Source organism: Anomaloglossus baeobatrachus, chromosome 7 (assembly GCF_048569485.1).
Source record: "Anomaloglossus baeobatrachus isolate aAnoBae1 chromosome 7, aAnoBae1.hap1, whole genome shotgun sequence".
Lineage (NCBI taxonomy): Eukaryota > Metazoa > Chordata > Amphibia > Anura > Aromobatidae > Anomaloglossus > Anomaloglossus baeobatrachus.
In genome coordinates this window covers 103,464,925-103,492,670 of record NC_134359.1, presented here as the reverse complement: position 1 = coordinate 103,492,670, position 27,746 = coordinate 103,464,925, and the positions used below count along the sequence as shown (strand labels likewise).

At 48.1% G+C, this 27,746-nt stretch overlaps 1 protein-coding gene across 2 annotated transcripts in view; it reads right to left on the bottom strand.

The window, feature by feature from the left end:
• ERBB4 (erb-b2 receptor tyrosine kinase 4) overlaps positions 1-27,746 on the bottom strand; it is a 1,420,891-nt gene that overhangs the window by 426,294 nt on the left and 966,851 nt on the right. For both annotated transcript variants that reach the window (XM_075317538.1, XM_075317539.1), the window contains exons 12-13: positions 9,630-9,829; positions 7,714-7,846 (exon numbers count right to left, since the gene is read on the bottom strand). In XM_075317538.1, the coding sequence (XP_075173653.1) occupies positions 7,714-7,846; positions 9,630-9,829 (333 nt within the window). The remainder of the gene's footprint in view (positions 1-7,713; positions 7,847-9,629; positions 9,830-27,746) is intronic.

Here is a 27,746-nt window from a genome sequence, read left to right as displayed (position 1 = left end):
GCCTCTCTCTCCCCCCAGCCTCGCCCCCAGCCTCAGCCTCTCTCTCCCCCCAGCCTCCCCCCCAGCCTCACACTCTCTCTCCCCCCAGCCTCCCCCCCAGCCTCAGCCTCTCTCTCCCCCCAGCCTCCCCCCCCAGCCTCAGCCTCTCTCTCCCCCCAGCCTCCCCCCAGCCTCAGCCTCTCTCCCCCCAGCCTCCCCCCCAGCCTCAGCCTCTCTCTCCCCCCAGCCTCCCCCCTAGCCTCAGCCTCTCTCTCCCCCCAGCCTCAGCCTCTCTCTCCCCCCAGCCTCCCCCCCAGCCTCAGCCTCTCTCTCCCCCCAGCCTCAGCCTCTCTCCCCCCAGCCTCCCCCCCAGCCTCAGCCTCTCTCCCCCCAGCCTCCCCCCCAGCCTCAGCCTCTCTCTCCCCCCAGCCTCCCCCCAAGCCTCAGCCTCTCTCTCCCCCCAGCCTCCGCCCAGCCTCAGCCTCTCTCTCCCCCCAGCCTCAGCCTCTCTCTCCCCCCAGCCTCCCCCCCAGCCTCAGCCTCTCTCTCCCCCCAGCCTCCCCCCCAGCCTCAGCCTCTCTCTCCCCCCAGCCTCCCCCCCAGCCTCAGCCTCTCTCTCCCCCCAGCCTCCCCCCCAGCCTCAGCCTCTCTCCCACCAGCCTCCCCCCCAGCCTCAGCCTCTCTCTCCCCCCAGCCTCCCCCCCAGCCTCAGCCTCTCTCTCCCCCCAGCCTCCCCCCAGCCTCAGCCTCTCTCTCCCCCCAGCCTCCCCCCCAGCCTCAGCCTCTCTCTCCGCCCAGCCTCCCCCCCAGCTTCAGCCTCTGTCTCCCCCCAGCCTCCCCCCCAGCCTCAGCCTCTCTCCCCCCAGCCTCCCCCCCAGCCTCAGCCTCTCTTCCCCCAGCCTCCCCCCCAGCCTCAGCCTCTCTTTCCCCCAGCATCAGCCTCTCTCTCCCCCAGCATCAGCCTCTCTCTCCCCCAGCCTCCCCCAGCATCAGCCTCTCTCTCCCCCAGCATCAGCCTCTCTCTCCCCCAGCCTCCCCCAGCCTCAGCCTCTCTCCCCCCAGCCTCCCCCAGCATCAGCCTCTCTCTCCCCCAGCATCAGCCTCTCTCTCCCCCAGCCTCCCCCAGCCTCAGCCTCTCTCTCCCCCAGCCTCAGCCTCTGCCTCTCTCTCCCCCAGCCTCAGCCTCTCTCTCCCCCAGCCTCCGCCAGAATCAGCCTCTCTCCCCCCAGCCTCCCCCAGCCTCAGCCTCTCTCCCCCCAGCCTCCCCCAGCCTCAGCCTCTCTCCCCCCAGCCTCAGCCTCTCTCCCCCCAGCCTCAGCCTCTCTCTCCCCCAGCCTCCCCCAGCATCAGCCTCTCTCTCTTCCCAGCCTCCCCCCCAGCCTCAGCCTCTCTCTTCCTAGCCTCCCCCAGCCTCAGCCTCTCTCTTCCTAGCCTCCCCCCAGCCTCTCTCTTTTCCCAGCCTCCCACCAGCCTCTCTCTTTTCCCAGCCTCCCCCCAGCCTCTCTCTTTTCCCAGCCTCCCCCCAGCCTCTCTCTTTTCCCAGCCTCCCCCCAGCCTCTCTCTTTTCCCAGCCTCCCCCAGCCTCTCTCTTTTCCCAGCCTCCCCCAGCCTCTCTTTTCCCAGCCTCCCCCCAGCCTCTCTCTCTTCCCAGCCTCCCCCCCCTCAGCCTCAGCCTCTCTTTTCCCAGCCTCCCCCCAGCCTCTCTCTTTTCCCAGCCTCCCCCCAGCCTCTCTCTTTTCCCAGCCTCCCCCCAGCCTCTCTCTTTTCCCAGCCTCCCCCCAGCCTCTCTCTTTTCCCAGCCTCTCTCTTTTCCCAGCCTCCCCCCAGTCAAAAAGAGGCATCGCAACGATCATCAACTAACCTGTAAGGTGCCCATACATTCTAGGCTCTGCCTTACGCATACCTGCTCCGGTGCCTGCTGCCCTGCTCTGCTATTATCCTCTTCTGGCTGGCTCCGGCTCCAGTCGCGTCCTCCTCCGCGGCGTGTGTTGTCTGCAGAATTGGATGCTGCAGCACGGGGCAGTGAGCTGATTGGCGCGCCCGCGCGCCTCTGACCCGGAAGTGCAGGCGCTGGAACTTCCGGGGTTAATCAGCTCACTATGCCTGGCGCCCTCCGTGTATTTAAAGAGACAGAAGTGCGCCTTTCCTCTCCCTCTCAACCCCCCTCCCCCCCCGAGAACACAGCGAAGTGCAACGGAGGGAGGGGCGGAGGGCGGGGATGTAAAAAAAAAAAAAAAAAAAATATATATTTTTTTTTTTTTTTTTTTTGCTGCCAGAAAGTGCCGCCCCCCCCGCAACGTGCCGCCCTAGGCACGGGACCACGGGTGCCTAGTGGCAAATACGGCCCTGTGTGTGACATCAGATACATTGCACATTTTGCAGACACATGGATTATCCATAGCAATTCTGCACTTGGAGTCCCGGCTTTCCAGTAAATACAGATGATATCAATCTTTTATCAGGAGGACGGTATATATTGAGCACATCTGCATCACAATGAGAGAGGTGCAGAGAGGAGATGAAAATAAAAGGAAACGGAGAGCAGAAGCAGGAGGCATGGAGCAGAATCTGTAGGGACCACATGGGGAAAGAGATAAGGTGCCAAGTATGATGGTAGAGAGGAGGAGAAGTGGGGAAGTGGCCGTGGTTTGTTGTAATTAAAATAGATGATCTCTCAGGAACGGAAATTTCATTACTGCAAAAGACTGTTTATTATTATTATGTTGTGGGAGGAATGAGAAGAATTGATGGTGTTTTCTTAAAGTTCATTATTCTACAGCCTGGGAGGAATAGAAATAATAAAAGGATTTGCCTGCAAATATAATGTCCACAGAATGATTTCCTACAACACATGGGTTAACAGCAAGTAACGGTAGATTTTGTTCAATTTTAGTGATGGGTGAGCACTACCATGCTCGGGTTCCTGGTTCTCGTAACTAGTGATAAGCGAGCACTACCATGTTCAGGTGCTCAGTACTTGTAACTAGTGATGAGCGAGCACTTCCATGCTCAGGTGCTCAGTACTAATAACTAATGATGAGCGAGCACTACCATGCTGGGGTGCTTGGTTCTCGTAACTAGTGATGAGCGAGCACTACCATGCTTGGATGCTCGGTACTCGTAACTACTGATGAGCAAGCACTACCATGCTCGGGTGCCTGGTTCTTGTAACTAGTGATGAGCGAGCTCTACCATGCTCGGGTGCTTGGTTCTCGTAACTAGTGATGAGCGAGCACTACCATGCTCGTGTGCTCGGTACTCGTAACTAGTCATGAGCGAGCACTACCATGCTCAGGTGCTCTGTACTCATAACTAGTCATGAGCGAACACTACCATGCTCCGGTGATTGGTACTAATAACTAGTGATGAGTGAGCACTACCATGCTCGGGTGCTCGGTACTCGTAAAACTAGTGATGATTGAGCACTACCATGCTCGGGTTTCGGTACTAATAAGTAGTGATGAGTGAGCACTACCATGCTTGGGTTCTCTGTACTCATAACTAGTGATGAGCAAGCACTACTATGCTCGGGTGCCCGATACTTGTAACTAGTGATGAGTCAGCACTACCATGCTCGGGTGCTCGGTACTCATAACAAGCGGTTAATACTTGGATGGGCTTGACTGAAGTACTCGTGTAATAGGTGGGCAATACCCCATGATGTAAATACACTATGTTTCATGTGTATGCTGTTGAACTATTTAAATGTCTTAGAGATGAAGAGATTCCAGATGAAGCAGAGGTATGACTGTCTGTCAGGTTGACAAATGCCATCTAGCAGTTGGGTTTAGTTGGTGGTTAAGGGAGTTTAGAAGCCATGATAGATTAGAAAGGGTTAACTTAGAAAAGGGGGGAGTGTCCGGTTGCAGGGTAAGTGGCTAGGAGAAGAGGAATCCAGAGAAAGTCAGATGAAAAGTGGGTTCAAAGCGAGAAGCCGTGAACTTGGTGATAGGGCCAGTAAGGGAACCCTGAGGTAACCTCTGTAAGTCCGGAGCTCAACCCACGGATTTAGAAAATCATCTGGCTAGACAGCTGTTGGGGTCCAGAAATGGACAAAGGTGTGCGGTATCAGGGGGAAGGAGGCACAGACCCCGGAGTATTGAGAAATAGGTCCTAGATAGTGGGGGACAGCACGAAGAGTAGTACCCCACAATGAGAGAGACAGGTAAGCCAAGTCTGTCATGATGGTGTGAAGAATATAAGTAAATAAATCTGGTTGGCTAAGTGAACTCTGGTGTTGCTTGTTTGACTACTCACTTCCGTTGATGACTGGCATTAGGGGTAATAGATACTGGCTTGAGCGGCAAGTAAGTGCCATGCACCTCACCCGAATACCGTTTCCCACTCATTGTCTCCTTAGCGAAGGAAAGTGGCTTCCGCACTGCCCAGGGCCAGCCCCCTCCTTCACCCAAGTATGATGAATGTCAATGGGGAACTCAAACATTTTTCTGGAAGATTTCACGAAAAAATGCTCATGTTTCCCATTGACTTCCATTATACTGAGCACTAGAGTCACGCCAATTTGAGCATCCAACTGCTTTTTATGAGCAATTTCTCTTACTAAATACTCAATTTCAAACTAAATGCAATGATACAACCATTAGATAATGTATTACTTAGCTGTGTATTCAAGAAACCCATGGTTAGGCTTATCTGGGAAAAAGGTAAGTGGCTTTTTAGTGCCCTCAAGTACCTTGCACCTAGAGCATGTATCCTAATAAAGCTGGACTCATTTAGGAATTACTTTAATATCAGGGGGAAAAGTTTCAAAAAGTATTATAAAGCCACTAAAGAGTAAATCACAGCACTCTAAACTGGTCATAGAGCTGAAGGTTACTGGGTCCAAACTCTGGATCTGTTTAGATAAATTACTTTCATGCTCAAAGGTTGAAAAATTTGCTTTTTCAAGAGCCCTTCTGACAGGGATGTTCAAAGTAAGTACACCAGTCTCATTAAGTTTTAGAGATACATTTAATAATGTCAGCCATTTATATAGTGGAATTTGGCAATCAGGTTAATGAAAGATGAGGATGATGCCAGCTGTATAGTGTCAGCTGTCATCAAGCCCTAGTGTTAGTATTAGAGAGGTGTCAAAAATGGGGGGTCACCCCACAATGTTTTTTTTCTAACTATTTATTTATTTTGCCACTAGCTGTAAAATCTCTCTCTTCTATCTATCTGTTCTATCTGTTGTATTGAATGTCATCCATGTGCCGTATGTTTTTCACAAGTACACAGAAAAGAAAAAGGAGAACCATGGATTTGTGTTGTAGTGAAGCCGCTCACCTGGGGAGGTTGCACAACCCCGGTTACAGCGTTGGTTGTGGAGTTGGGCAGATTCCCAGTCCCCATTAGAAAGCTCCTGTGCTAAAGTCGTCTGCGTCCTGCAAGGCGGTCATGTGACCGGTCATGTGGAGTGTGAGTCACCGCCGACCCAGAGGGATGATTTGCAGCCTCAAGCTGAAAGCAGCTCCTGCCGTGAGTCTTGGGGGGGAAGTACTGTAAAGCTGTATAGTTTCATAGTCCTGTGGAGCGCTAAGAAGGAGATGGAGAGTTACTTGCTTCAATTTCTATATTTTTTAATACCATAACGCGTTTCGATATATAGTAGTATATCTTCATCAGGTGTATATCCACCTGATGAAGATATACTACTATATATTGAAACGCGTTGTGGTATTAAGAAATATAGAAATTAAAGCAAGTAACTCTCCATCTTCTTCTTAGCGCTCCACAGGACCGTGAAACTATTCAGCTTTACAGTATGTTTTTCACAGACCTATAGACTTCTATTGGCCCTTTTCATTTGTGATGATAGTAAAAAATGTCATGACTTTGTGTGGATCACATGCACACATGGTCTGTGTGAAAACGATCTACATGATGTTACAAATAAAGAACTATTTGTTGGGAAACTGGATTCCAAGTCTAAGGTGTGCAAGAGAAAATGTGTCCAGCACTTAATTCTTGTCACTGTGGAGGTGGCAGCGTAGCGGACTGATCATGCAGGGCTGTGCAGCAAACAAGGCCCGCCCTCGCCCGTGACTACAGCCCCGCACCACCTCTACAGTTTGACTCTAAGTTTCACCACTGTCATAGACTGGAATAAGATTTCTGCATGGAGAATTGGATGTGCTGTTGTGTCATAACCCCATTTGGCCACAACTGCACCCACTTTGGTGGAACTGGCATACCAAATGGCATACCAAAGGCCAACAGTTGCAAAAGGCTGAGTCATGCAAAGGTTTTCTGGCTTTATAAGATGATTGAAGCCAGGATTCTGGCATAGTTGCTTTGATTTATAGGCCATCTGTCTTTTTTATGGTGATGTAGGAGATGTAGTCATGAACATCTAATAGAAGTGGTAGAAACTCAGAGTGGAAAGGTTCGCTTTTATCTCATGTGTATTGGAAGCATAGACTCTAGTTGGAGGGTTTTTGTGTTACTTTGTTTCAGGGAATGAAAATTAGTTTCCTGTAAGCAGTGATATGAGATTGGTCATCTATTTTGAAAGTCCATGTGTGTTTTTATAGTCGTCCAATGTAAGAAATATCATAAAAAGGTTTTCTGTAATTGATTGATGTTCAGTCTAATGTACCTGCATCACATAAATGTAGCAAATAAATACTGTACATACAAATGTAGCAAAGGTTATCATCACTCAGAATGCATTATCTTGATAACTTGTCACCAACGCCATTAACTGATATGTGGTTAGATGTCAAATTAATTATTTTTTTTGTTGAGCAAGTGCGGACATATCATTGGTGCTACTTGTGCAGTTGCACAGGGTCCCAAGATATAAAGGGGCCTATAAACAAGAATTATAAGGAGCTATTGGAATGAAAAGGCCCATATATAATATGTTGACAGTGCCCAATGATGTAAATATGCTATGTTTTATGTATTTACTGTTGTATATTATAAATGCATGTGGGAAATCTAAGTGTTTTAGAATGGAATACCCTTAGGGTTGTTTTACAGGTTACAAAAGGTTGCTCCAGCGGTTGCGTTAGCCGGCAGTAGAGCGAGTTTAGAAGAGGTGATACTGTAGATAGGATAGGGTTCATGTAGTTAAGCGAGGAGTGAAAAATGGCAGGGTGGATGGTTGGGCATGGGAGCTCCAGAGGGAGTCAGTGAAGAAGTGGTTTTAATGTGAGAAGATTTGGCCTTGATGCTAGGGCCAGTCAGGGAACCCCAAAATAACTTTTGGAGGTCCGGAGCCTACGGCTCAACCCGGCGGTCTTAGAGAGTTGTCCGGCTAGAGAGTCATCAGGGCCCAGAAGCAGATGAATATGGGCAGTATTAGGGGTGAAGGAGGAACAGACCCCCGAGTATTAAGGATGAAGTCCGAGATATTGGGGGACGGCAAGAAGAGTAGTACCCCAAAGAGAGGGAGGAAGATCATGTCTGTCATAATGGTGTGAAGAACAAAAATAAACAAAGCTAGTTGGCTAAGTGAACTCTGGTGTTGCATGTCTTACTACGTTGAAGATCAGCAGCAGGGGTGACTGACACCGGTGTGAAGCAGCAAGTAAGTGTTGTGCACCCTGCCCGAAGTCAGTTCCGCACACAGAGTCTCGTTGGCGAAGGAGAGCGGCGTCCCCACGGCCCGAGGCAGGCACCCTGCTTCACATACTGTTCTTGCACAGGGGCCCTTTTCTGTCTGTGTCCGCCAGTGGTGCTGAAATATCTCAGTGCTGTACTATCTGAGTCAAGCTAACCATTTCTTACCCAGATTTAATGTTGCAGGATCGGACACAGGAATTTCCTCGACTGAAGAATTTACAAGCCAGGCATTGATCGGGCCCAGATCCCCAACAACCGGCACTGGAGCAAAGCGGATGGCACATCATTCCCTCAGCAGCTGAAATATATCAAGATGGATCATTAATGGAGAAACTATAACAAATCTTTCAAAAACTGTATGAATGATCCAAATATCTAAAACATCATAAAAAAATCCCCTGAATTACTGAGTGCAAGGGTTAATTGCATGTAGTGTCCAGGAGGTATCAAAAGCCTCATGTTATATCACTGTTAATTATATTGAAGAATGAATGTTGAAAATTTGCCAATTAAACTCCAATAATGAATTAGCCTAATGGGCTGTAGGAATTTACGTACCGGGCTACATGTTTCAACTAGTCCCTAAGTCCCCAGTAATAACAGGCACCATCGTCATTAAGACACCTACATTTTGACCCTTTCCTTGAAGCAAAGACAACAGAATGCATTTGTGATATTTAAAAGGGAATCTGTCAGCAGGTTTTTGCTATGTAATCTGAAGACAGCATGCTGCAGGGGTTAAAACACAGATTTCAGTCTCTTATCAAGCTGTGGGCTGTTGTTTACTTGCAATGATTGCTTCAGCTCCAGGAGATTATCATTGCCTGGTAGTCCAACACACCCCCTGCTGTTATTAGGAGCTCACTGTCTATAGACATTGTACATACAGAGCCTGGTGTGGGCGGGGGCAGATTTCTTAGCTCTATTGCATTGCTAAATCTAAAAACTCAGTTTGTGTTAGAACAGCTGCAGCCAGTAATCTAAGTGATACATTCTTAGATTCGGGGTCTCTTTGTCTATATTATATAGCTCTCAGATGAGGTAGCAAAAAACCTGCTGACAGATTACCTTTAAAGGGTCAGCTAAACACAATCCAAATTTGATAGGTATGCTAGCAAATAATGTATACTGTATCATAGGTTCATCCCAAGGATCTTTTTGTGGCACACAGGAAGCTTCTAGGTTATGATACAGTTTCCTAATATGTGTAAAAACGGTCCCATCACATTGGTGATCCCAGTGTAAAAAGGTCATCAATGTAAAAAGGTCACCTCTTTCTAAACATTTTCAAACTGTTCCGCCTTATAAAATGAGAGGTACAGTCACCATGCGAATCCGTGTAAAACCAATACAGCGCACACAGACTAAATAGATGGCTGCACACGACACGTCTGAGCTCACTACAGACACATTAAAGCGGGCTTTACACGCTACGATATCGCTAGCAATTGCTAGCGATATCGAGCGTGTAAGCAGCCGCCCCCGTGGTGTGTGCAATATCATGAGATCGCTGCCGCAGCGAACATTATCGCTACGGCAGCGTCACATGCACTTACGTGGTCGGAGGCGTCGCTGTGACTGCCGAACAATCCCTCCCTCAAGGGGGAGGGACGTTCAGCATCACAGCGACGTCACTGCGACGTCACTAAGCGGCCGGACAATCAAAGCGGAGGGGCGGAGATGAGCGGGACGTAACATCCCGCCCACCTTCTTCCTTCCGCATTGTGGCCGGCGGCAGGTAAGGAGACGTTCCTCGCTCCTGCGGTGTCACACATAGCGATGTGTGCTGCCACAGGAGCGCCGAACAACATGGATAAACAACCCTTACCGATTTTTGGTTTTGGGACGACCTCTCCATGGTGAATGATTTTCACCATGTTTGAAGTCGCTTAAGGTCGCTGGTCAGTGTCACACGCTGCGATATCATTAATGACGCCGGATGTGCGTCACTAACAACGTGACCCCGACGATAAAATATTAACGATATCGTAGCGTGTAAAGCCCCCTTTAGGGGCGTTAGAGTTCTGGATTATTTTTTTATTTAAATAAACCCTTTAGAAACCTGGATGTTCTATACTTACTGCAATTCTCTGCTTTCCTGTTGTCTCTAATGGTGGATTTCTGGCTAGTTGTCCTGAACAGAGAGGTCCAGTTGATGGTATTGTAGTAGCAGAGATTGTGGTTATCCGTGATATAGATATTTCCAGCGCTGATTTCTTTGAGGGCCTGGAGTTTTAGGCCTGTGAGGCTCTGCTGCTTGAGGATGAGCAGTGAGATCCCACTATATGCAAAGAAAAAGGGAATTTAGATTAAAGAGAATGTATCACCAAATTTTTCCCATGTGATCTGAGAGCAGCATGATATAGGGGCAGAGACCCTGATTGCAGCGATGTGTCACTTACTGGGCTGCTTGCTGTCATTTGGATACAATCAAGTTTTCACTGTTGTAGATGTAGCAGTGCTCTGAATGCTGAGCCCTGTTTAACCCCGCCCACACCACAGATTGACAGTTTTCTGTGTACACTGCACACTGACAGAAAGCTGCTAATCAGAGGTGGGGGAAGGGATGGACTAAGAGGCACCAAACCCCTAGTCCGGTAGTGATAATGTCCTGCTGATAAAACACTGATTTTATTGAAACAGTATAATCTAGACAATCAGTTTTTTTGTCTAGATTATGGAGTCATGTCCTCTGACTGTGCACCTGTGGCGCCCCTGACCTGGTCAGGCACCACTGAGTACTGCACCCATGCTGGGGACAGTACAAGACAGGTAATCCAGAAGGCTGACCGGGGTGTGGAACACAGGCGCATAGTGACCAGGCCTCCCACATCACCAGAGGGGACCCTTGAGTAGCCAGAAGGAGTTAACTTTCAATTCCCAGCTGGGGGTGTGTTCAGGGGCTGGTTGCTAGGTGGCGTAGGCAAGAACAGGAGAGGAGGAGCAGTGAGTGAGTTAGAGCAGAGAACTCCATAGGGCTCAGTGAGGAGCAGACCTGTGGGGCTGTTGCTGTCTAACAGCGCCCGCGCAGTGGCTACTGACGGGGGAGAACGGTCAACTAGGAGTGCTACCTGAAAGCCAGCTTCAGCTAGAGAGAAAGCACGGAGTGGGAAGTAAGGAGACTGCTAGAGAGCACCAGGCCCAACCGGGCGGCAGATCCCGAAGCGAAGATAGATCCAGCTTTCTTCTGCTAAACCTGCCGGTGTGGGGCTCTCAAAGCCCACACCACAACACCACAAAAGCCGCAGCCACGTAACCGCAGTGAGGGCCCATAGGTCACAGGAGGCAAGCAGCTGGAGTGGCCTGGTCCGGGGAACAAGCAAACGGCAAACAAAAGGGGGAGAGAGGCTGCAGCATCTTCCCTGGGTGACCCCCATAGGGACTCAAAGTCGGGGTCACCCCAAACCACCAAGGGCTAAGGAAGGCGAGTCAGTAGTCACCCTCATAAAGTCAGCCTGAAGGATACCTGGTTCCCACCTGGTTCATCTCAGCTACGCCCGGGCTACTCACCCTGCCATCAAATGTGAGTAAAGCCCTTGAAAGACAGTTCTGCCTGTGTGAGTCATTCTGCGACTTGTGGTACTACAAACCTACATCGGGCCCTGGGGCTTGCCTCACTCTCAGGAGGCTATTCCAACTAACTGCACATACCATCAGCCCCAGGCGACCCTCAACCTGCAGTGGCGGTCCCTACTGGCCGCAATACTGAGAGTGGCGTCACGATCAAAACCGAAGATTCCCTACCTGTGACCAGCACCAGCTACGTGGAGTCCCTGAAGGTATGCACCGACACAACACCGGCGGGGCTTCACATCTGGCGTCACGAACAGGATAAGGACTAGACCTGTTGAGACAGGTGACCATGTGCCTGGGCGGTCCGCTTGAAAAATTGGAAGCGCCGCCATATTGCCACCATGAAAAGCGCGCTGAAAAACAACAGCAGCCCGCGCTGGAAGAAGTTACCGCCCACGAAGAGGTGTGGCTACCCAGAGATCCCCTGCGAAGTTCGGACCTTGCCAGCTATGAGAGTGGAAGCGTCCAGAGACGTCGGGACAGAAAGGGAGCCACAAGCCTGCTGCTGGGAGAGGAGCTGCTGAAAGAGGCAGAGCAGAAATTGAGCAGCTTGCTATCAGAGGCAACGGCGAGTCCACAGCTGGAGAGTCGTGCAGAAGAGGGCGCAGAAGAAATGGCGTCTGACCGCAGAAATCCAGAACCGGGCTCCGCTGCCTGGTGGTATCGGGAGCTGGCCCAGTTCTGCGACCGACTGGAGACCCGGGTTGTGGAGCAGATCCGGGAAGAACGAATGGAAATGCTGGAGATGACCGCGGCGGTTCGGGCCTATGAAAGGAGAGCCGCGCGCCGAGTGCCAGACAGGACGGCGATGACGCAGACCCCGATGCTGCCACCGGTGGGTGAGTCGAGTGATGCCCCGGCCAGCGCAAGTGCCCCGACCCCTGCTGCCACGCCCGCGGTCCCCGAAGAGGCGTCCGGTGCGGCGACGCTGAAGCAGGCCGCAGCCACACCAGGTGCGGCCTTCCAAGCCCCAGCGGCCGCAGCGATGCCCTGCTCGGCCCACCGAGACCCGGTCCCTGCAGCAACGCCCAGTCCGGCCCGCAAAGAACCGGCTGCCACCGCGACCCTCATCCGCGCCGCAGGCGTAACGCTGACCCAGGCCGCCGCCCTGCTAGGCCCGGCCCGCCGAGACCCCACCGCCGCAGCAACGCTCGTCCGCGCCGCAAGTGAGGTGCTGAACCAGGCCGCAGCCACGCCAGGCGCGGCCCGCCAAGCCCCGGCCGCCGCAGCGATGCCCTGCTCGGCCCACCAAGACCCGGTCCCTGCAGCGACGCCCAGCCCAGCCTGCACAGATTCCATCACAGCTGCGACGCCGATCCAGGCCGCCGCCATGCCGGGCGCGGCCCGCCAAGACCAGGCCGCCGCCATGCCGGGCGCGGCCCGCCAAGACCAGGCCGCCGCCATACAGGGCGCGGCCCGCCAAGACCAGGCCGCCGCTATGCCAGGCGCGGCCCGCCAAGACCAGGCCGCCGCCATACAGGGCGCGGCCCGCAAAGAGATTGCATCACCGTTTACCCCGGCCTGCAAGGCCAGAGCAGACACCGCTCCCCAGTCCAGAGAGGTCCCTGCTAGGAAGACCCTGATAGGAGAGGACCCCGAATACTGGAAGCTGAAGGCTGACCTAGAGGCCCAGTTCCCACAAGAGATGGTGGATCGGTATCTGCTCCCTCCGCATACCCCCAAGGAGATTCAGGCAACCCCTGCAGCCGCGCCAGAGAGTCCACCGCCCAGACCAGCTGAAGAAAGCCCATCCCCAGCACTGCCACAACCAGAGTGCAGCGAAGAACTAAGGGGGAGAGGAGGCCAGGAAGCTGAGGAGCTGACTCCGGAGCCACCAGCAGTGGATCTATACTCAGAGCCGGAGATGTTGCCCTATTCCCGTTGGGATGAGGAAGACCTGACACCGTCCGCTGAAGAAGATCTGCCTAAAAGTCTCACCTGGGAGCTTGTAAGCTGCACTTCGCAGAACCCAGCCCGCAAGACAAGGCGTCGCAACAGAACAACGCTGTCCCCTGCACCACAGTCTCCAGAGCAGAGAGAAGTCACAGCCAGAGACCTACAGGAGAAAAGGTTACTGAGAAGGTCCAAAGCCCAGGTTAGAGGACCCCTTTGCAGAAGAGTTGTGGAGGACTTTAACTTGAAAAGCGGATATGGCTTTATTGTAGCCCCTGGTATCAAAGAAGGGATATTTGTCAACAGAAGAGATGTGAGCGCTCATCTGCCTAGAGGACACCCTGGCAGAAACTTAAAGATGGGGGATTCAGTACAATTCACTATGCATGAAGGCGAAAGAGGACTGTACGCGCTTGACGTAGCACTATGCTCCAGCAAACCTTACAGCCACCCCATGCTACAAGAAAGAAAAGACAGAGATAAAGACACAGATGAAGATCAAGAAAGAAAAGAAAAAGAACCTACGGATGAAACGACCTCAGACGACGATAAAGAGCAGGAAAGCAGCAGGTGCCACCGCCATACAGGCTCAAGCCCTGGTAAAGAGGAGTAAAGTAGAGAAAAGTAAAGAAAGAAGTTACCAGTTGAAGTTTCGAAAAGTTTTGTTTTGCAACGTTTACGTTTAAGCATGTGCCCACAAAAACTATTGTGAGAAATAAACCTTAAGGCTATGAACTGGCTATAGCCACAAACTCTCGCAGTGTAAATAGTTACACCAGAGGGCACCACCACCACCAGAGTCAGCCTGTTTAGGGGCTTGGCTCGTCTGCAACCAGGAGGAGCCCGTCCGTATATAGGGCCTTGGCTCACCTGCGACCAGAGAGCACGCCTGTTTATGGGGCCTTGGCTCACCACCACAAAGAGGGTACCTGGTCAGCACCAACTGTGGAGGCCGCCTCTGCATCCTGCCAGAAGAGGCTGAAGGCGCGGATCCACCAGGCCAGGTATACCCTGAAGACCACCAGCCCATGAAAGCCGCCTCTACATCCTGCCAGAAGTGGCTGAAGCCGCGGCCAGCGTGAGAGGGTTTTTGGGTGGGTTAACAGACTTGTGGGTGGAGGGTGGTGATGTATGGTACCTGGTGCTTTTAAAAATGTTTTACATGTTTTAATGTTTTATGCATTTTAAAATGTTGTCTTGCAGCCCGAGGACGTGCTGGTGATAACTAAGGGGGAATGTGGCGCCCCTGACCTGGTCAGGCACCACTGAGTACTGCACCCATGCTGGGGACAGTACAAGACAGGTAATCCAGAAGGCTGACCGGGGTGTGGAACACAGGCGCATAGTGACCAGGCCTCCCACATCACCAGAGGGGACCCTTGAGTAGCCAGAAGGAGTTAACTTTCAATTCCCAGCTGGGGGTGTGTTCAGGGGCTGGTTGCTAGGTGGCGTAGGCAAGAACAGGAGAGGAGGAGCAGTGAGTGAGTTAGAGCAGAGAACTCCATAGGGCTCAGTGAGGAGCAGACCTGTGGGGCTGTTGCTGTCTAACAGCGCCCGCGCAGTGGCTACTGACGGGGGAGAACGGTCAACTAGGAGTGCTACCTGAAAGCCAGCTTCAGCTAGAGAGAAAGCACGGAGTGGGAAGTAAGGAGACTGCTAGAGAGCACCAGGCCCAACCGGGCGGCAGATCCCGAAGCGAAGATAGATCCAGCTTTCTTCTGCTAAACCTGCCGGTGTGGGGCTCTCAAAGCCCACACCACAACACCACAAAAGCCGCAGCCACGTAACCGCAGTGAGGGCCCATAGGTCACAGGAGGCAAGCAGCTGGAGTGGCCTGGTCCGGGGAACAAGCAAACGGCAAACAAAAGGGGGAGAGAGGCTGCAGCATCTTCCCTGGGTGACCCCCATAGGGACTCAAAGTCGGGGTCACCCCAAACCACCAAGGGCTAAGGAAGGCGAGTCAGTAGTCACCCTCATAAAGTCAGCCTGAAGGATACCTGGTTCCCACCTGGTTCATCTCAGCTACGCCCGGGCTACTCACCCTGCCATCAAATGTGAGTAAAGCCCTTGAAAGACAGTTCTGCCTGTGTGAGTCATTCTGCGACTTGTGGTACTACAAACCTACATCGGGCCCTGGGGCTTGCCTCACTCTCAGGAGGCTATTCCAACTAACTGCACATACCATCAGCCCCAGGCGACCCTCAACCTGCAGTGGCGGTCCCTACTGGCCGCAATACTGAGAGTGGCGTCACGATCAAAACCGAAGATTCCCTACCTGTGACCAGCACCAGCTACGTGGAGTCCCTGAAGGTATGCACCGACACAACACCGGCGGGGCTTCACACACCCCTTCCCCATTAGCCACAGGTGATATTATTCTCTAGTAGCAGGTTCCTACATGTCCATATACATGGAGGTTTTTAACTTAGAGAGAAGCATCAGTTCAGTCTAGGTTCCCAGTATACGAGATATGCCTTGACGTGGCTACTGGGCAGATATACAAATGGCCATTTTTGTATGCTAAATATCTCCATGCTTCCTAGATTTCCTTAAGAAGTAATGCATATCTATATTCTTACATTCATTATTTGCATGCTTTAGCATTTCAGAGTGCAGCTGTCTTTTTTGTTATTATTGAAACAGCAACACAAAGCCTAGTAAAGGACACATCACCGGAATCAGGGTCTTATGTCATACTGTTCTCCAATTACAGAGCAAAAAACCTGCTGACAGATTCCAATAAAGATAAAATCAATGAATATATTCTGCTGCAATGTATACTAGGTATCATATACAATTAAAGGAAGAGTCTATGTCACATGTAATAATTCTATTCCTAAATCTGATAGATACTATACAACAGCCAGAGGTGGAAGTTGACCTGGTTGGATTGCGCCCAGTGGCTTTTTTTCTCCTTAATGCCAATCTGGGTTTAAACTGAATGAGGTTTTCCTATTTTGTAAAGTGACGGCATATTGCTAGAATATGCCAGCATTTTATCATTGATGTAAGATCCCGAAAATGTAGGGTCTGCAGCGCAGCTTTAGTGCTGCGTCCATCAGTGCTGCAGCTTCCTCATTCTCAGGATTAGCAGAGGTCCTAAACCCAGAAGTCAGACCCCCACCTATCACCGATCATAAAGCAATGGCATATCCATGGTATAATGTAATTTAATGGTATAATGGTCATACATAGCCATGGAATAATGTCATTTAATAGTATAATGGTCATACATATTCATGGGCCACCCTATTGTAATCTTATATGAAAGACCATATGAAATGGAAATCCCGTTCCGAACACGCATGTGAAAATCCCATTATAGATAAAACCAAGATTAATTTTGGACATGAATCGCTCTAATAGAAGCTAATCACTAGAGTATTACTGGAGGAATCCCAGATAAGCAATGTCTACAATCATCCATGTCATCCAATATTCTAATATTTTACTATGCTAACAATGAAATCTATTCTTGACGTAGCCTTTAGGGGAGGGGGCAAGGTTTATATCAGATCTGATTTAGAGAACCCTTTCCCCATTTACAACATACACCCTTAAGACCCATTTACACGCTACGATATCGCTAGTGAGCGTAACCGCCCCCGTCGTTTGCGCACCACGGGCAAATCGCTGCCCGTGGCGCACAACATCGCTAGGACCCGTCACACGTACTTACCTGCCTAGCGACGTCGCTGTGTCGGCGAACCGCCTCCTTTCTAAAGGGGAGGTTCGTTTGGCGTCATAGCGACATCACTAAGCGGCCGCCCAATAGAAGCGGAGGGGCGGAGATGAGCGGGCCAAACATCCCGCCCACCTCCTTCCTTCCTCATTGCCGGCAGCCGCAGGTACGATGTTGTTCCTCGTTCCTGCGGTGTCACACATAGAGATGTGTGCTGCTGCAGGAACGATGAACAACCTGCGTCCTGCAACAGCAACGATATTTGAAATTAGAACAACGTGTCAACGATCAACGATTACGTGAGTATTTTTGATCGTTAGCGGTCGTTCGTACGTTTCACACGCAACGACGACGCTAATGAGGCCGGATGTGCTTCACAAATTCTGTGAGCCCAACGACATCTCGTTAGCGATGTCATTGCGTGTAAAGAGGCCTTTAGTCTACCCATGATTAGCTGTTCTCGTCTGTTTGGTCCCACTTGTCAGAAATGGTACCATATAGAAAAATATAACTGCATACCAAATTCAGGCATAAATATAATTTAATCCCACAAGTTCACTAAAATACATTCTTTAATAGTAAGAGTAAAAAGATTTAAGACAATTATAGAAGAGGAAAAGAAAATGAATAGCAGATCTGGCCCAAAATCCTAACCCAAGGGAAGTCTACCGTTTCAAAAGCTTCCAAAAGGTCAAGGAGAATAATAAGAGTGCAATGGGTCTGAGACTTAAGAATGAGAAATTCATCAGGTGTTTAAGTAACTTAGGTTATTGCTCTGCTCAGCCAACTGAAAACTAACAGAAGTGGGTTTATAAGATTATTGGCGCTCAGAAGGGAGAATCATCTGGCACTTCTACAGGATCAGAAAAGAAAAGAATGCTGCGTAAGTCTAGAAACTGAAAGAACCATGTGTTTTATTGTGATACCAGCTATTATGTAGGTCTTCAAAGTTTATTTCAACATAAATGATAGAGCAGATCACTGGCCTATGTCACAACCGGTGTCTATGGGGCCCCCAAGAGCATATGAACATTATAAAGGGGGGATCTCTGGGGAAAACTGGGAAGTGCGCGGTAAAAGGAGCTCCAGCTCTGGCACATCCAATCTTCCCCTGTAGCGGTTTCCTCCGGTGATTACAGGCAGACCTCCTATGATCAGCCGATTGCCGTGCGAGAATCTATTTTAAAGTTGTCTTCATAAGGTAATGACTATAACTATAAATAATTGTAAGTAGATGTTTCTAACTAAAAGAGATATTGTCCAAACTAATAAAACATTATAAAAGCATAAAGGGAGGTCCCTATTCTTGTTTCTTGATGTCATAATGAAGTCAATATGGATAAAATAAGAGAAAGAAGTATCTCCTGGTCAGTGCCTTTTCCAATGAAGAAGAGCTCTGATATTCCACTTGAAAACACTTCTTTATTACAGGTAAAGTATACAACTTAATTCAGTAATTAACCATCCCCTTCATTAGGTTTAGAGATTGAGCGTGGAAGTTCGGTTCAGCGGGTTCATCCAAACTTTAGATAAAGCTCGGTTTTGGGTCCTGGACTTGACCTGAACCCAATAGAAGTCCCTAATTGGGCAGTTCGGCTCTCCACCCTCATGCAGCCAGTCATACACAGATTACTTTCAGGGACAGGTGGGCAGGTTTTTTCAATTTTTTTTTGGTTTGGTGCACACTTCAGCTGATCACGCTGTTGATACCTCAAGTGCGAGCCGAGCAAACACTACAAGTGGCTCGCACTGGGCCGAGCACTGAGTGTACTCGAGCACAGCGATTCTCTCTCGAGTTGTTTGCATAAATAAAAAACCTTGCCCCCGAACCCGAATTGTGATTTTTTAAAAAAATAAATAAATCTGTGTTTGGTACGAACACTGAACCTCGGGTTTGCTCATCTCTAATTACGTTATCATCAATGTAAACCTAACAAAGAGGGTAAACGTCTTTTAGCCTATGTGCGCACGTTGCGTACAGTCACTGCAGAAATTTCTGCAGCGATCTGAAGAGCACATGTGCGCTTTAAATCGCTGCAGAAATGTCCGTAGTGAAAAAAAAAAAAAAACAAACGATTCCATGCGCTCTGCCTGCAGCTCCTGCCATAGACAGAGCAGGAGCTGCCGGCAAAGCGCACGGAAGAAGTGACATGTCACTTCTTAGAACGCAGCGCTTCGGCAGTAGCCGAAGCGCTGCGCTCTAAAACGCCACGTGCGCACGGCCCCTGCACGATCTCCATAGACTGTGCAGGGGACGCAGGACGCATGCAGTTACGCTGCGCTACAAAGCGCAGCGTAACTGCATGAATTACGCACACGTGCGCACATAGCCTTATGCTAATTTTCTTTATGACCAATATTAAAACTCTTCTTCACTTTTCTCCACTTTTTCTTAATCTATCCACTGATCTAATTCCTACAAGACCCAGAAAGGCAACTGAAGAGGAGAGGTCTGGTAGCTGTTCATTATCTGGTTTATGACAGGTTATTATGGCTGTTGGGCTTCAAGCATAATCCCAAAAAGTGAGAGTCTTATAATACACCTGATCATTACTGTGTTTTTCTAAGACATTTTGCCCTATGAAGCATGTTTGTATTTTCCTTAGTATTTGTGCATTTAAGTGATTGCTTCATAATCATGTATAATAAGTAAAGATAAGCGGACCTGTTGAAGTTCGGTTCGGCAGCTTTATCCAGACTTTAGATAAAGTTTAGTTTGAAACCCGGACTTGACCTGAACCCCAATGGAAGTCACTAATTAGGCAATTCGGGTCTCCGCCCACAAACCGCCAACAATAAAGAGAGCACTTCCTGGGGCGGGTGAGCGGGCATTTCACATCTGATCACGCTCTTATTATCCCCAGTGTGAGCCGTTCAACAACTGCAAGCGGCTCGCACTGGGCTGACCACCAAGCATACCCGAGCACAGCGATGGTCTCTGGAGTGGTTTGCATACATAAAGCACCCGAACTCCGAGCTTGAACTTTGCTTCTCTGTAAAATCTGACACCGAACTTCAGATTTGCTCATCTCTAATTATAATATCACAATGAATTTCTATGAGGACATACCGTAATTATGCTTTAAGTCATAGTTAGGACTTTTCATGTCAAAATGATGTGTTATGATGTCAGTGTCATGCAGTATGATGTCTTATTGAATTCCTTCAATATCAAAAGCATGTGTTATATTAAAATAAAGATATCTGATGTCATAATGATATCTTTAGATCAGCGTAAGGTCTTCTGATGTCAAGATCATGTATTATGATGTCAATATAAAATCTACATATTTACAGTGCCTACAAGTAGTATTCAACCCCCTGCAGATTTAGCAGGTTTACACATTCGGAATTAACTTGGCATTGTGACATTTGGACTGTAGATCAGCCTGGAAGTGTGAAATGCACTGCAGCAAAAAAGAATGTTATTTCTTTTTTTATTTTTTTTTTTAAATTGTGAAAAGTTTATTCAGAGGGTCATTTATTATTCAACCCCTCACACCACAAGAATTCTGTTTGGTTCCCCTAAGGTATTAAGAAGTATTTCAGGCACAAAGAACAATGAGCTTCACATGTTTGGATTAATTATCTCTTTTTCCAGCCTTTTCTGACTAATTAAGACCCTCCCCAAACTTGTGAACAGCACTCATACTTGGTCAACATGGGAAAGACAAAGGAGCATTCCAAGGCCATCAGAGACAAGATCGTGGAGGGTCACAAGGCTGGCAAGGGGTACAAAACCCTTTCCAAGGAGTTGGGCCTACCTGTCTCCACTGTTGGGAGCATCTTCCCAAGTGGAAGGCTTATGGAACTACTGTTAGCCTTCCACGGCCTGGACAGCCTTTGAAAGTTTCCACCCGTGCCGAGACCAGGCTTGTCCGAAGAGTCAAGGCTAACCCAAGGACAACAAGGAAGGAGCTCCGGGAAGATCTCATGGCAGTGGGGACATTGGTTTCAGTCAATACCATAAGTAACGTACTCCACCACAATGGTCTCCGTTCCAGAGGAGCCCGTAAGGTACCTTTACTTTCAAAGCGTCATGTCAAGGCTCGTCTACAGTTTGCTCATGATCACTTGGAGGACTCTGAGACAGACTGGTTCAAGGTTCTCTGGTCTGATGAGACCAAGATCGAGATCTTTGGTGCCAACCACACACGTGACGTTTGGAGACTGGATGGCACTGCATACGACCCCAAGAATACCATCCCTACAGTCAAGCATGGTGGTGGCAGCATCATGCTGTGGGGCTGTTTCTCAGCCAAGGGGCCTGGCCATCTGGTCCGCATCCATGGGAAGATGGATAGCACGGCCTACCTGGAGATTTTGGCCAAGAACCTCCGCTCCTCCATCAAGGATCTTAAGATGGGTCGTCATTTCATCTTCCAACAAGACAATGACCCAAAGCACACAGCCAAGAAAACCAAGGCCTGGTTCAAGAGGGAAAAAATCAAGGTGTTGCAGTGGCCTAGTCAGTCTCCTGACCTTAACCCAATTGAAAACTTGTGGAAGGAGCTCAAGATTAAAGTCCACATGAGACACCCAAAGAACCTAGATAACTTGGAGAAGATCTGCATGGAGGAGTGGGCCAAGATAACTCCAGAGACCTGTGCCGGCCTGATTAGGTCTTATAAAAGACGATTATTAGCTGTAATTGCAAACAAGGGTTATTCCACAAAATATTAAACCTAGGGGTTGAATAATAATTGACCCACACTTTTATGTTGAAAATTTATTAAAATTTAACTGAGCAACATAACTTGTTGGATTGTAAGATTTATGCATCTGTTAATAAATCCTACTCTTGTTTGAAGTTTGCAGGCTCTAACTTATTTGCATCTTATCAAACCTGCTAAATCTGCAGGGGGTTGAATACTACTTGTAGGCACTGTACATACTTACTTAATACATAGATATATAGAAAATTCCAGCATCCAAGTCCAAGTGGATTAAAAAATGTCCATTTATTCGATATGCATTAAAAAAAATCTTTAAACACCAGTGAACTCCAGTGTATTTTAAAACTATTATAGCATGGTGATAGATAGGACGCGTTTCCAAAACCGCATCCTATCTACCACCATGCTATAATGGTTTTAAAATTCACTGGAGTTTAAATTTTTTTTAATGCGTATCGAATAAATGGAAATGTTTTAATCCACTTTAACTTGGATGCTGAAATTTTCTATATTTCCTTGTGCTTACAGCCTGGCCAGCTTGTTCTCCTGTCTGTGCACCGTCCTTGCAATTTGGTCTCCTCTGGAACTGGGTGAGCTGGTTTAACCTTTTGTTGTTTCCACTTAATACATATGTGGCGCCCCTGAAGGTCCAGTCACCACAGAGGTACTGCACCTCAGCCAGAGGTATGATATCCCATTCCCTGGTAAGAAGGAGCACACAGACCACAATACACACACACTCTTAGTATAGCTGCACCACTTCAGGCCATGGTTAGAGCGAGATTGCTCCTTAGGGAGAGCACAGTCTGAGAGCCAGTCTGGAGGTGGAGTTAGATAGTGGGTGGACACTTAGAGTGCAGAACAAAGGAGGAAGTGGAGAGTAGAGGTCCTGAGGACTGGAGCCGGAGGTGCTCGTCCTAGGACAAGGAAGAAGAAAGGAAGAAGTTCTAGAGCCATGGGAAGTGAGAGATCCACCCGTGGGCTCGCATTCACAGCCGACGCACCGGTGTGAAGGGACTTGGCCGCAAAGGGACTCGGCCCCTAGACTTTGCTATGCTAGCAAAACCAGAGGTTGAGGCAACTTCATGTGTTGAAGTCACAACCACACACGAATCCACTGAAAAGGTGACTACAGAGGGCATGGGGTTTAGGCAGAAGAGAGAGCCTTACAACAATAGGGTCCACGGACCCTGGCTCAGGGCACTGTTTGTGAGATGCAGGGCAGGAGGGAGAAGCCAGCGTAGAAAGATGACTAGGAAAGAGACACAGAAAAGTACACCATCTTGTGCCTCCGAATTACCTCCGGAATAGCTGGATCCTGTCACCACAGGACTCAGCACTCCAAGGGCAGCATTTGACCGTCTGAACGTAATAATCTGGAACTGACAACTGTGAGTAAAGAACTTGTGACTGCATACCACTGTGTTCTGGACTCATTGTCCTGAGCTATCCAAACATCCCACTGGCTAACAACTGCCTACGGTTGCCCTGTGGTCCCAGCTCCACCTGTGGGGAACTGTACCATCTTAACTGCGTCACCATCTACCCCAGCGGTCTCATCCAGCAGCATCAGCCACAACTGGCTGAAGACCACAGGTGGTGTCACGATTCATTATTCCCCAATTTGATTAACGACACTGCCAGGGTCACGGAGTCGGGCCCTGCCACTGTGACCTCCCTAAACAAGAACCATGGCCCGGTTCAGAGTGCCTCCCCCAACACAGGCCCTGGTGGGGCGTGTCACATAGTCTCCCACTCATGTAAATAAATAAGTTAGAAATCAAGTTTAAAGTCTCCCATACACATTAGATTAATGTTGCCTGAACCTGCCGATAATGATGTTTGGCAGAAAATCTAATGTGTATGAGAGCCTTGGACAATTGATTGATGGGACGTTAAGCATCTGGCAGGTATGATTTTTCACTGCTGATCCTTATGTTCTCCCTGGAACAAGCCACCATCAGACATGTCGAGTAATGGTTTTCTCAAAGAGAACACAGCAGATTCTGGTGAGATGGTAGCCATCATTCAACCAACAGCCATCTAATGTGTATATGGGGCGTAAGACAGAAGCCAGATCATGCATATATTTTGTCACTACCGGGTTCACCCACGAGGGTCATGTTCCAGGCAGCTGACTAGTTTTTTAGTTACTTACTGCTTGCCATTCAGTTGAGAAGTAGCTAAACTGTACAGATTTGTGTTTCCTTTTATATTGTAGTATGCTTAATGAGTTGGTCGATAAGTGCACAAATTATCACGTGAAGTGCTCTATATATGTCACTGCTCTCAGCTCAGTTACTGTATTCTTGGCTGCCATAGTCTTGGTTTTAGGATTTGTACAATTATTACTATTATAACTTTTTTTGTGAACGGTTCTGTTTTTTTATAACAATAATATGAAAGTGCCCATGTAGCTTCTTTTTGGATAAAAAATAATGGGAGGTGCAGCTGTCAGCATCCGGCAAGTGTCTGATACACTACCAGAACCACAGTTTATTTAATAGGGTAGGTCAATGCTCACAGCCTGGGTTCAGTTTAGATCTCTTTGCTTCTTTCCATTACCCTGTAAAGCTGAAACTACTAAAGGAGACCCCTGCTATTTTAGAGAGTGCTGCCCCACAGGTGCTGCGAATAAAAAAATACTTCTGCCGTCACCGCTGCAGTCAGGAGGTGAATTGTATGAGATTGTCTGCTGGCTCGTTGGCTACTGAGGATGTGATGTTTTATAACTTCTCAGCCGAGGCCATCATTAAATGTGCCCCCTGCCCTTCCTTCTCAGCCTTTGCCCTGCAGAGGCACATAATTATTCTCAGTGCCGCTATACAGACTTCTGTATCCACTGTGTGGGCACCTGCTTTCTTCTATTTGCCATGTTGGGAACAGAAAACTCCGAGTCTAGCTGAATAGAAGTTAAGGCTAAATTGCTGAGCTAGGTAAACTGTTATTTTAAGCTACTAAGGTCTTTCCCTAAATTCGGAGACATAACGTGGTCCAATGGTTCATTGTCCTGGAACATTTTTAGTAATGCAAGAGTAAAGTGCTTTATACTTGGGAGTGTCGCAGTTCCTTGAAATAACAGTTCTTAGCAATTCTTCTCATCCCTTCCATTCTACTAGACACTACTTCTACCTTTAAAAGGATTTTTTATCATTTTATTACGGCAGAGTGGTCACTCATCCCCATTATTGGAAAGCTCGAAATTTCATCATGGCTCACGAGTGTTGACCAAATCCAAAAGATGGAAAAGTAGAAAAATAACTGTAGAAGTAGTCACTCACTAGATAGAAGTTTAGCTGCGTGATTGGCACCAAATCAATCTCAAGTCAAGTCACACAATTTTGTATGGACTAAAAACCTCAGTGTATTTAGGACTGTGTCAACAATCGATAATATAGAAGGTGTGGTGTGGTACCCATCATGGAGAGAGGTTAAATCTTTCATTGAGATGTCATTGATTTTGAACAGTCCTTATCTTATCCTCTATGATAGTTGACAAAGTTTTGGCTAAAAATGTAAAACTTGTTCAAATGTTCTTTTCCATAATTTGATCTTTTTCAAAAACATTTTTTGAGGACTTTTTATCTATATAGATTGTCACAGGTGAGCACCTTGAAAGTTATAATGGCTTCCTTCATTTAAGATACTGATAAAACTCCTAGAATCCAAACTCAATATATATTTAAAGGTGTCCATATAGGATTTTGTAATAGGCGTTTGGAGCACATTTTTGCAACCAAATAAGAATGATCTTCTCTTTTCATAGTAAAAAATCTTTAGTCAAAATCCTATATGTGGTCACAACGATAGGCTATAGTCATGCTGTGAGGACTTGCACCAGACAGTTTGGCTTTGAATTTTGAGGGTAGAACAATTTCACAGTAATGTTTCAGTTCAATTTTTTTGCTGGAGCATGTGAAAGTCAGAAAAAAACGTATTCACTTAGGCCAGTTTCACACATCCGGCTTTTCGCCGGTTTGGCGGATGCGGCACATTCCCGTACAGCTTATACAGTACAATGACAGCGCTGTAACTTTCGGGTCACATACTCCGGTCACATGACAGCATGTGACTGGCGCTTGTCGCGCTGCCATTGTACTGTATACACTGTACTGGAGTGTCCCGCAACCGCCAAACCGGCGAAAAGCCGGATGTGTGAAACTGGCCTTACTTTGCTAGTAAAATGATTGCAGATCCTGTAGGGATAGCACATAAACAGGGATGAGTGATCCTGAACGGTAAAGATCGGGTTTCATACTGGATTTCGGGTGTCTGGGTCTCGAACACGGACTTTTAAAAAACGTCTGTGTCTGAGTTTGGGTGCTGTTCATATGCTAATAAAGTTTGTTGAAAGCCTGCAGCGCACTCAATCAACAAGCTTTATTGTATATGAAACTTGCCTGTACACTGCTGTGAACAAAATCAATAAATAAAAAAACAAAAATGGGGTCCCGCCTATTTTTGATAACCAGCGCAGCTAAAGTAGACAACTGCGGGCTGCAACCCTCCGCTGTCAGCTTTATCTTGGCTGGTTATTAAAAATAAAGGGGATCCCACGTTTTTAAAATTAGTTTTTAAAACAATTTTTAAAAACTGTGTGGGGTCCTCCCTATTTTTGATAAGCAGCCATGATAAAGCAGATAGCTGGGGGCTGATATTATCAGGCTGGGATGGCCCTTAGTTATTTGGCCTTTACCAGCCTGATAATATAAGCTCTTGAGAAATTCCATGCCTGCCGCAGACCACAAGTGACCTATGGAGTGTCGTTTTCAGAACATTTTCAGAATGAAGCTCCATAAGAGTTGATGGGCGTCATGGGACATTACAGCATTGGATTAGATTGGAACTTTGAGACTTTTTTAATTAATAAATTGGTAGACAAGGGAGTGTGGAGGAGTCTTGCCACGTTTGTTATGAGGGTGTCTGATAGACCTCTATCCATTCTAACCCCTGGGCTTGATGCCAGCTGTCAATTCACAGATGTCATCAACCCCAAAAGTATTAGCCACTGTACTAGGCCAATCAGGAAGAGCTGTGAAAAACTGCTAGAATTGGAGCATCTAATGGATGTGCCACTTCTGGGGTGACTGTGAGCTGATACTTTTAGGCTGGGAAGGACCAAATAACCATGGGCTTTCCAAACCTGACAATACCAGCTCCCAGCTGTCTGCTTTACCTTTACATTTTTTAAATTTATTTATTCCCTACTCAAATTTGTTTGCAGGGCAGTTGTCCTGCTCTTAACACAATTTTGCTTTTTTTTTGCAGCCCCCTAGCCCTTACTTCATTAATTTTACAGCCATTTTTCAGCACCAACATTTGGGTCCCCATTGACTTATATGGGGCTTGAGGTCTGGAGTCAAGTTTGAGTCAAGTTTATTTTTAATGGGGCAAAAGGAGGGTGATTTGAACTTGTGGGGTTTGTTTTGGTTTTTTTTAGTTCATATTTTTAGAAACTTTATTTTTTACACTTTTTTATTTTTACTAGTACCATAAGGGGACTTGAAGCTGTAATCGTCTGATTCCTTGTGCTGTTCAGAGCAGTGCGTTAGTTTAAGCATCAGCACTGCTCTGTACAACAGAAATGCTGATCTCCTGTAAATGCCGGTGCTCAGCCAGAGTTCACAGGATCTACATCATGACCGACACAGGGGTCATCAGCTGACACCAAGCTGTCATGACAACCCATCGTCACCCTGTGATTACATCATGGGGCCGCTGAAGGGAACAGGTAATGACGCAATCCCTACTGGCGCATGTTAAATTCCGCTGTCAGAGATTCACAACATGATTTATCTAGTTAACAGGCGCAGGTGGATACTAGATCTACCTGTGCCTGTTGGAGACAGGCTGATCAGATCAGCCAACATGTCTGGGGAAACATGTGGGCTTGCCTCGCCATCACGCATCAAAGGCAGAGAAACGACCATGGACTTTTACATATAAAGGCTCAGTCTCACACAACGACTTACCAGCAATCCCAAAAACGATGCGACCTGATAGGGATCACTGGTAAGTCGCTGGGAGGTCGCTGGTGAGATGTCACACAGTCAGATCTTACCAGCGATGAAGGAACCATACAGGTCGCAGTAGTGACTTGTATAACGATCTCATCAGTCACTGTGACCCTGTCACAGTGTCAAACACAGCGATGCGTCCTGCCCAGCAGGACATCGCCTTTGAAGAAAATGGCCTGAACCATTCGGCAACGACTAGAGATCTCACAGCAGGGGCCTGATCGCTGGTAGGTGTCACACATAAGATCGCTAACGGGATCGCTAATGCGTCACGGAAACCGTGACTCAGCTGCGATCTCGCTAGCGATCTCGTTATGTGTGACGATACCTTAAGGTTGTGAAGGGGTTAAGTTTATG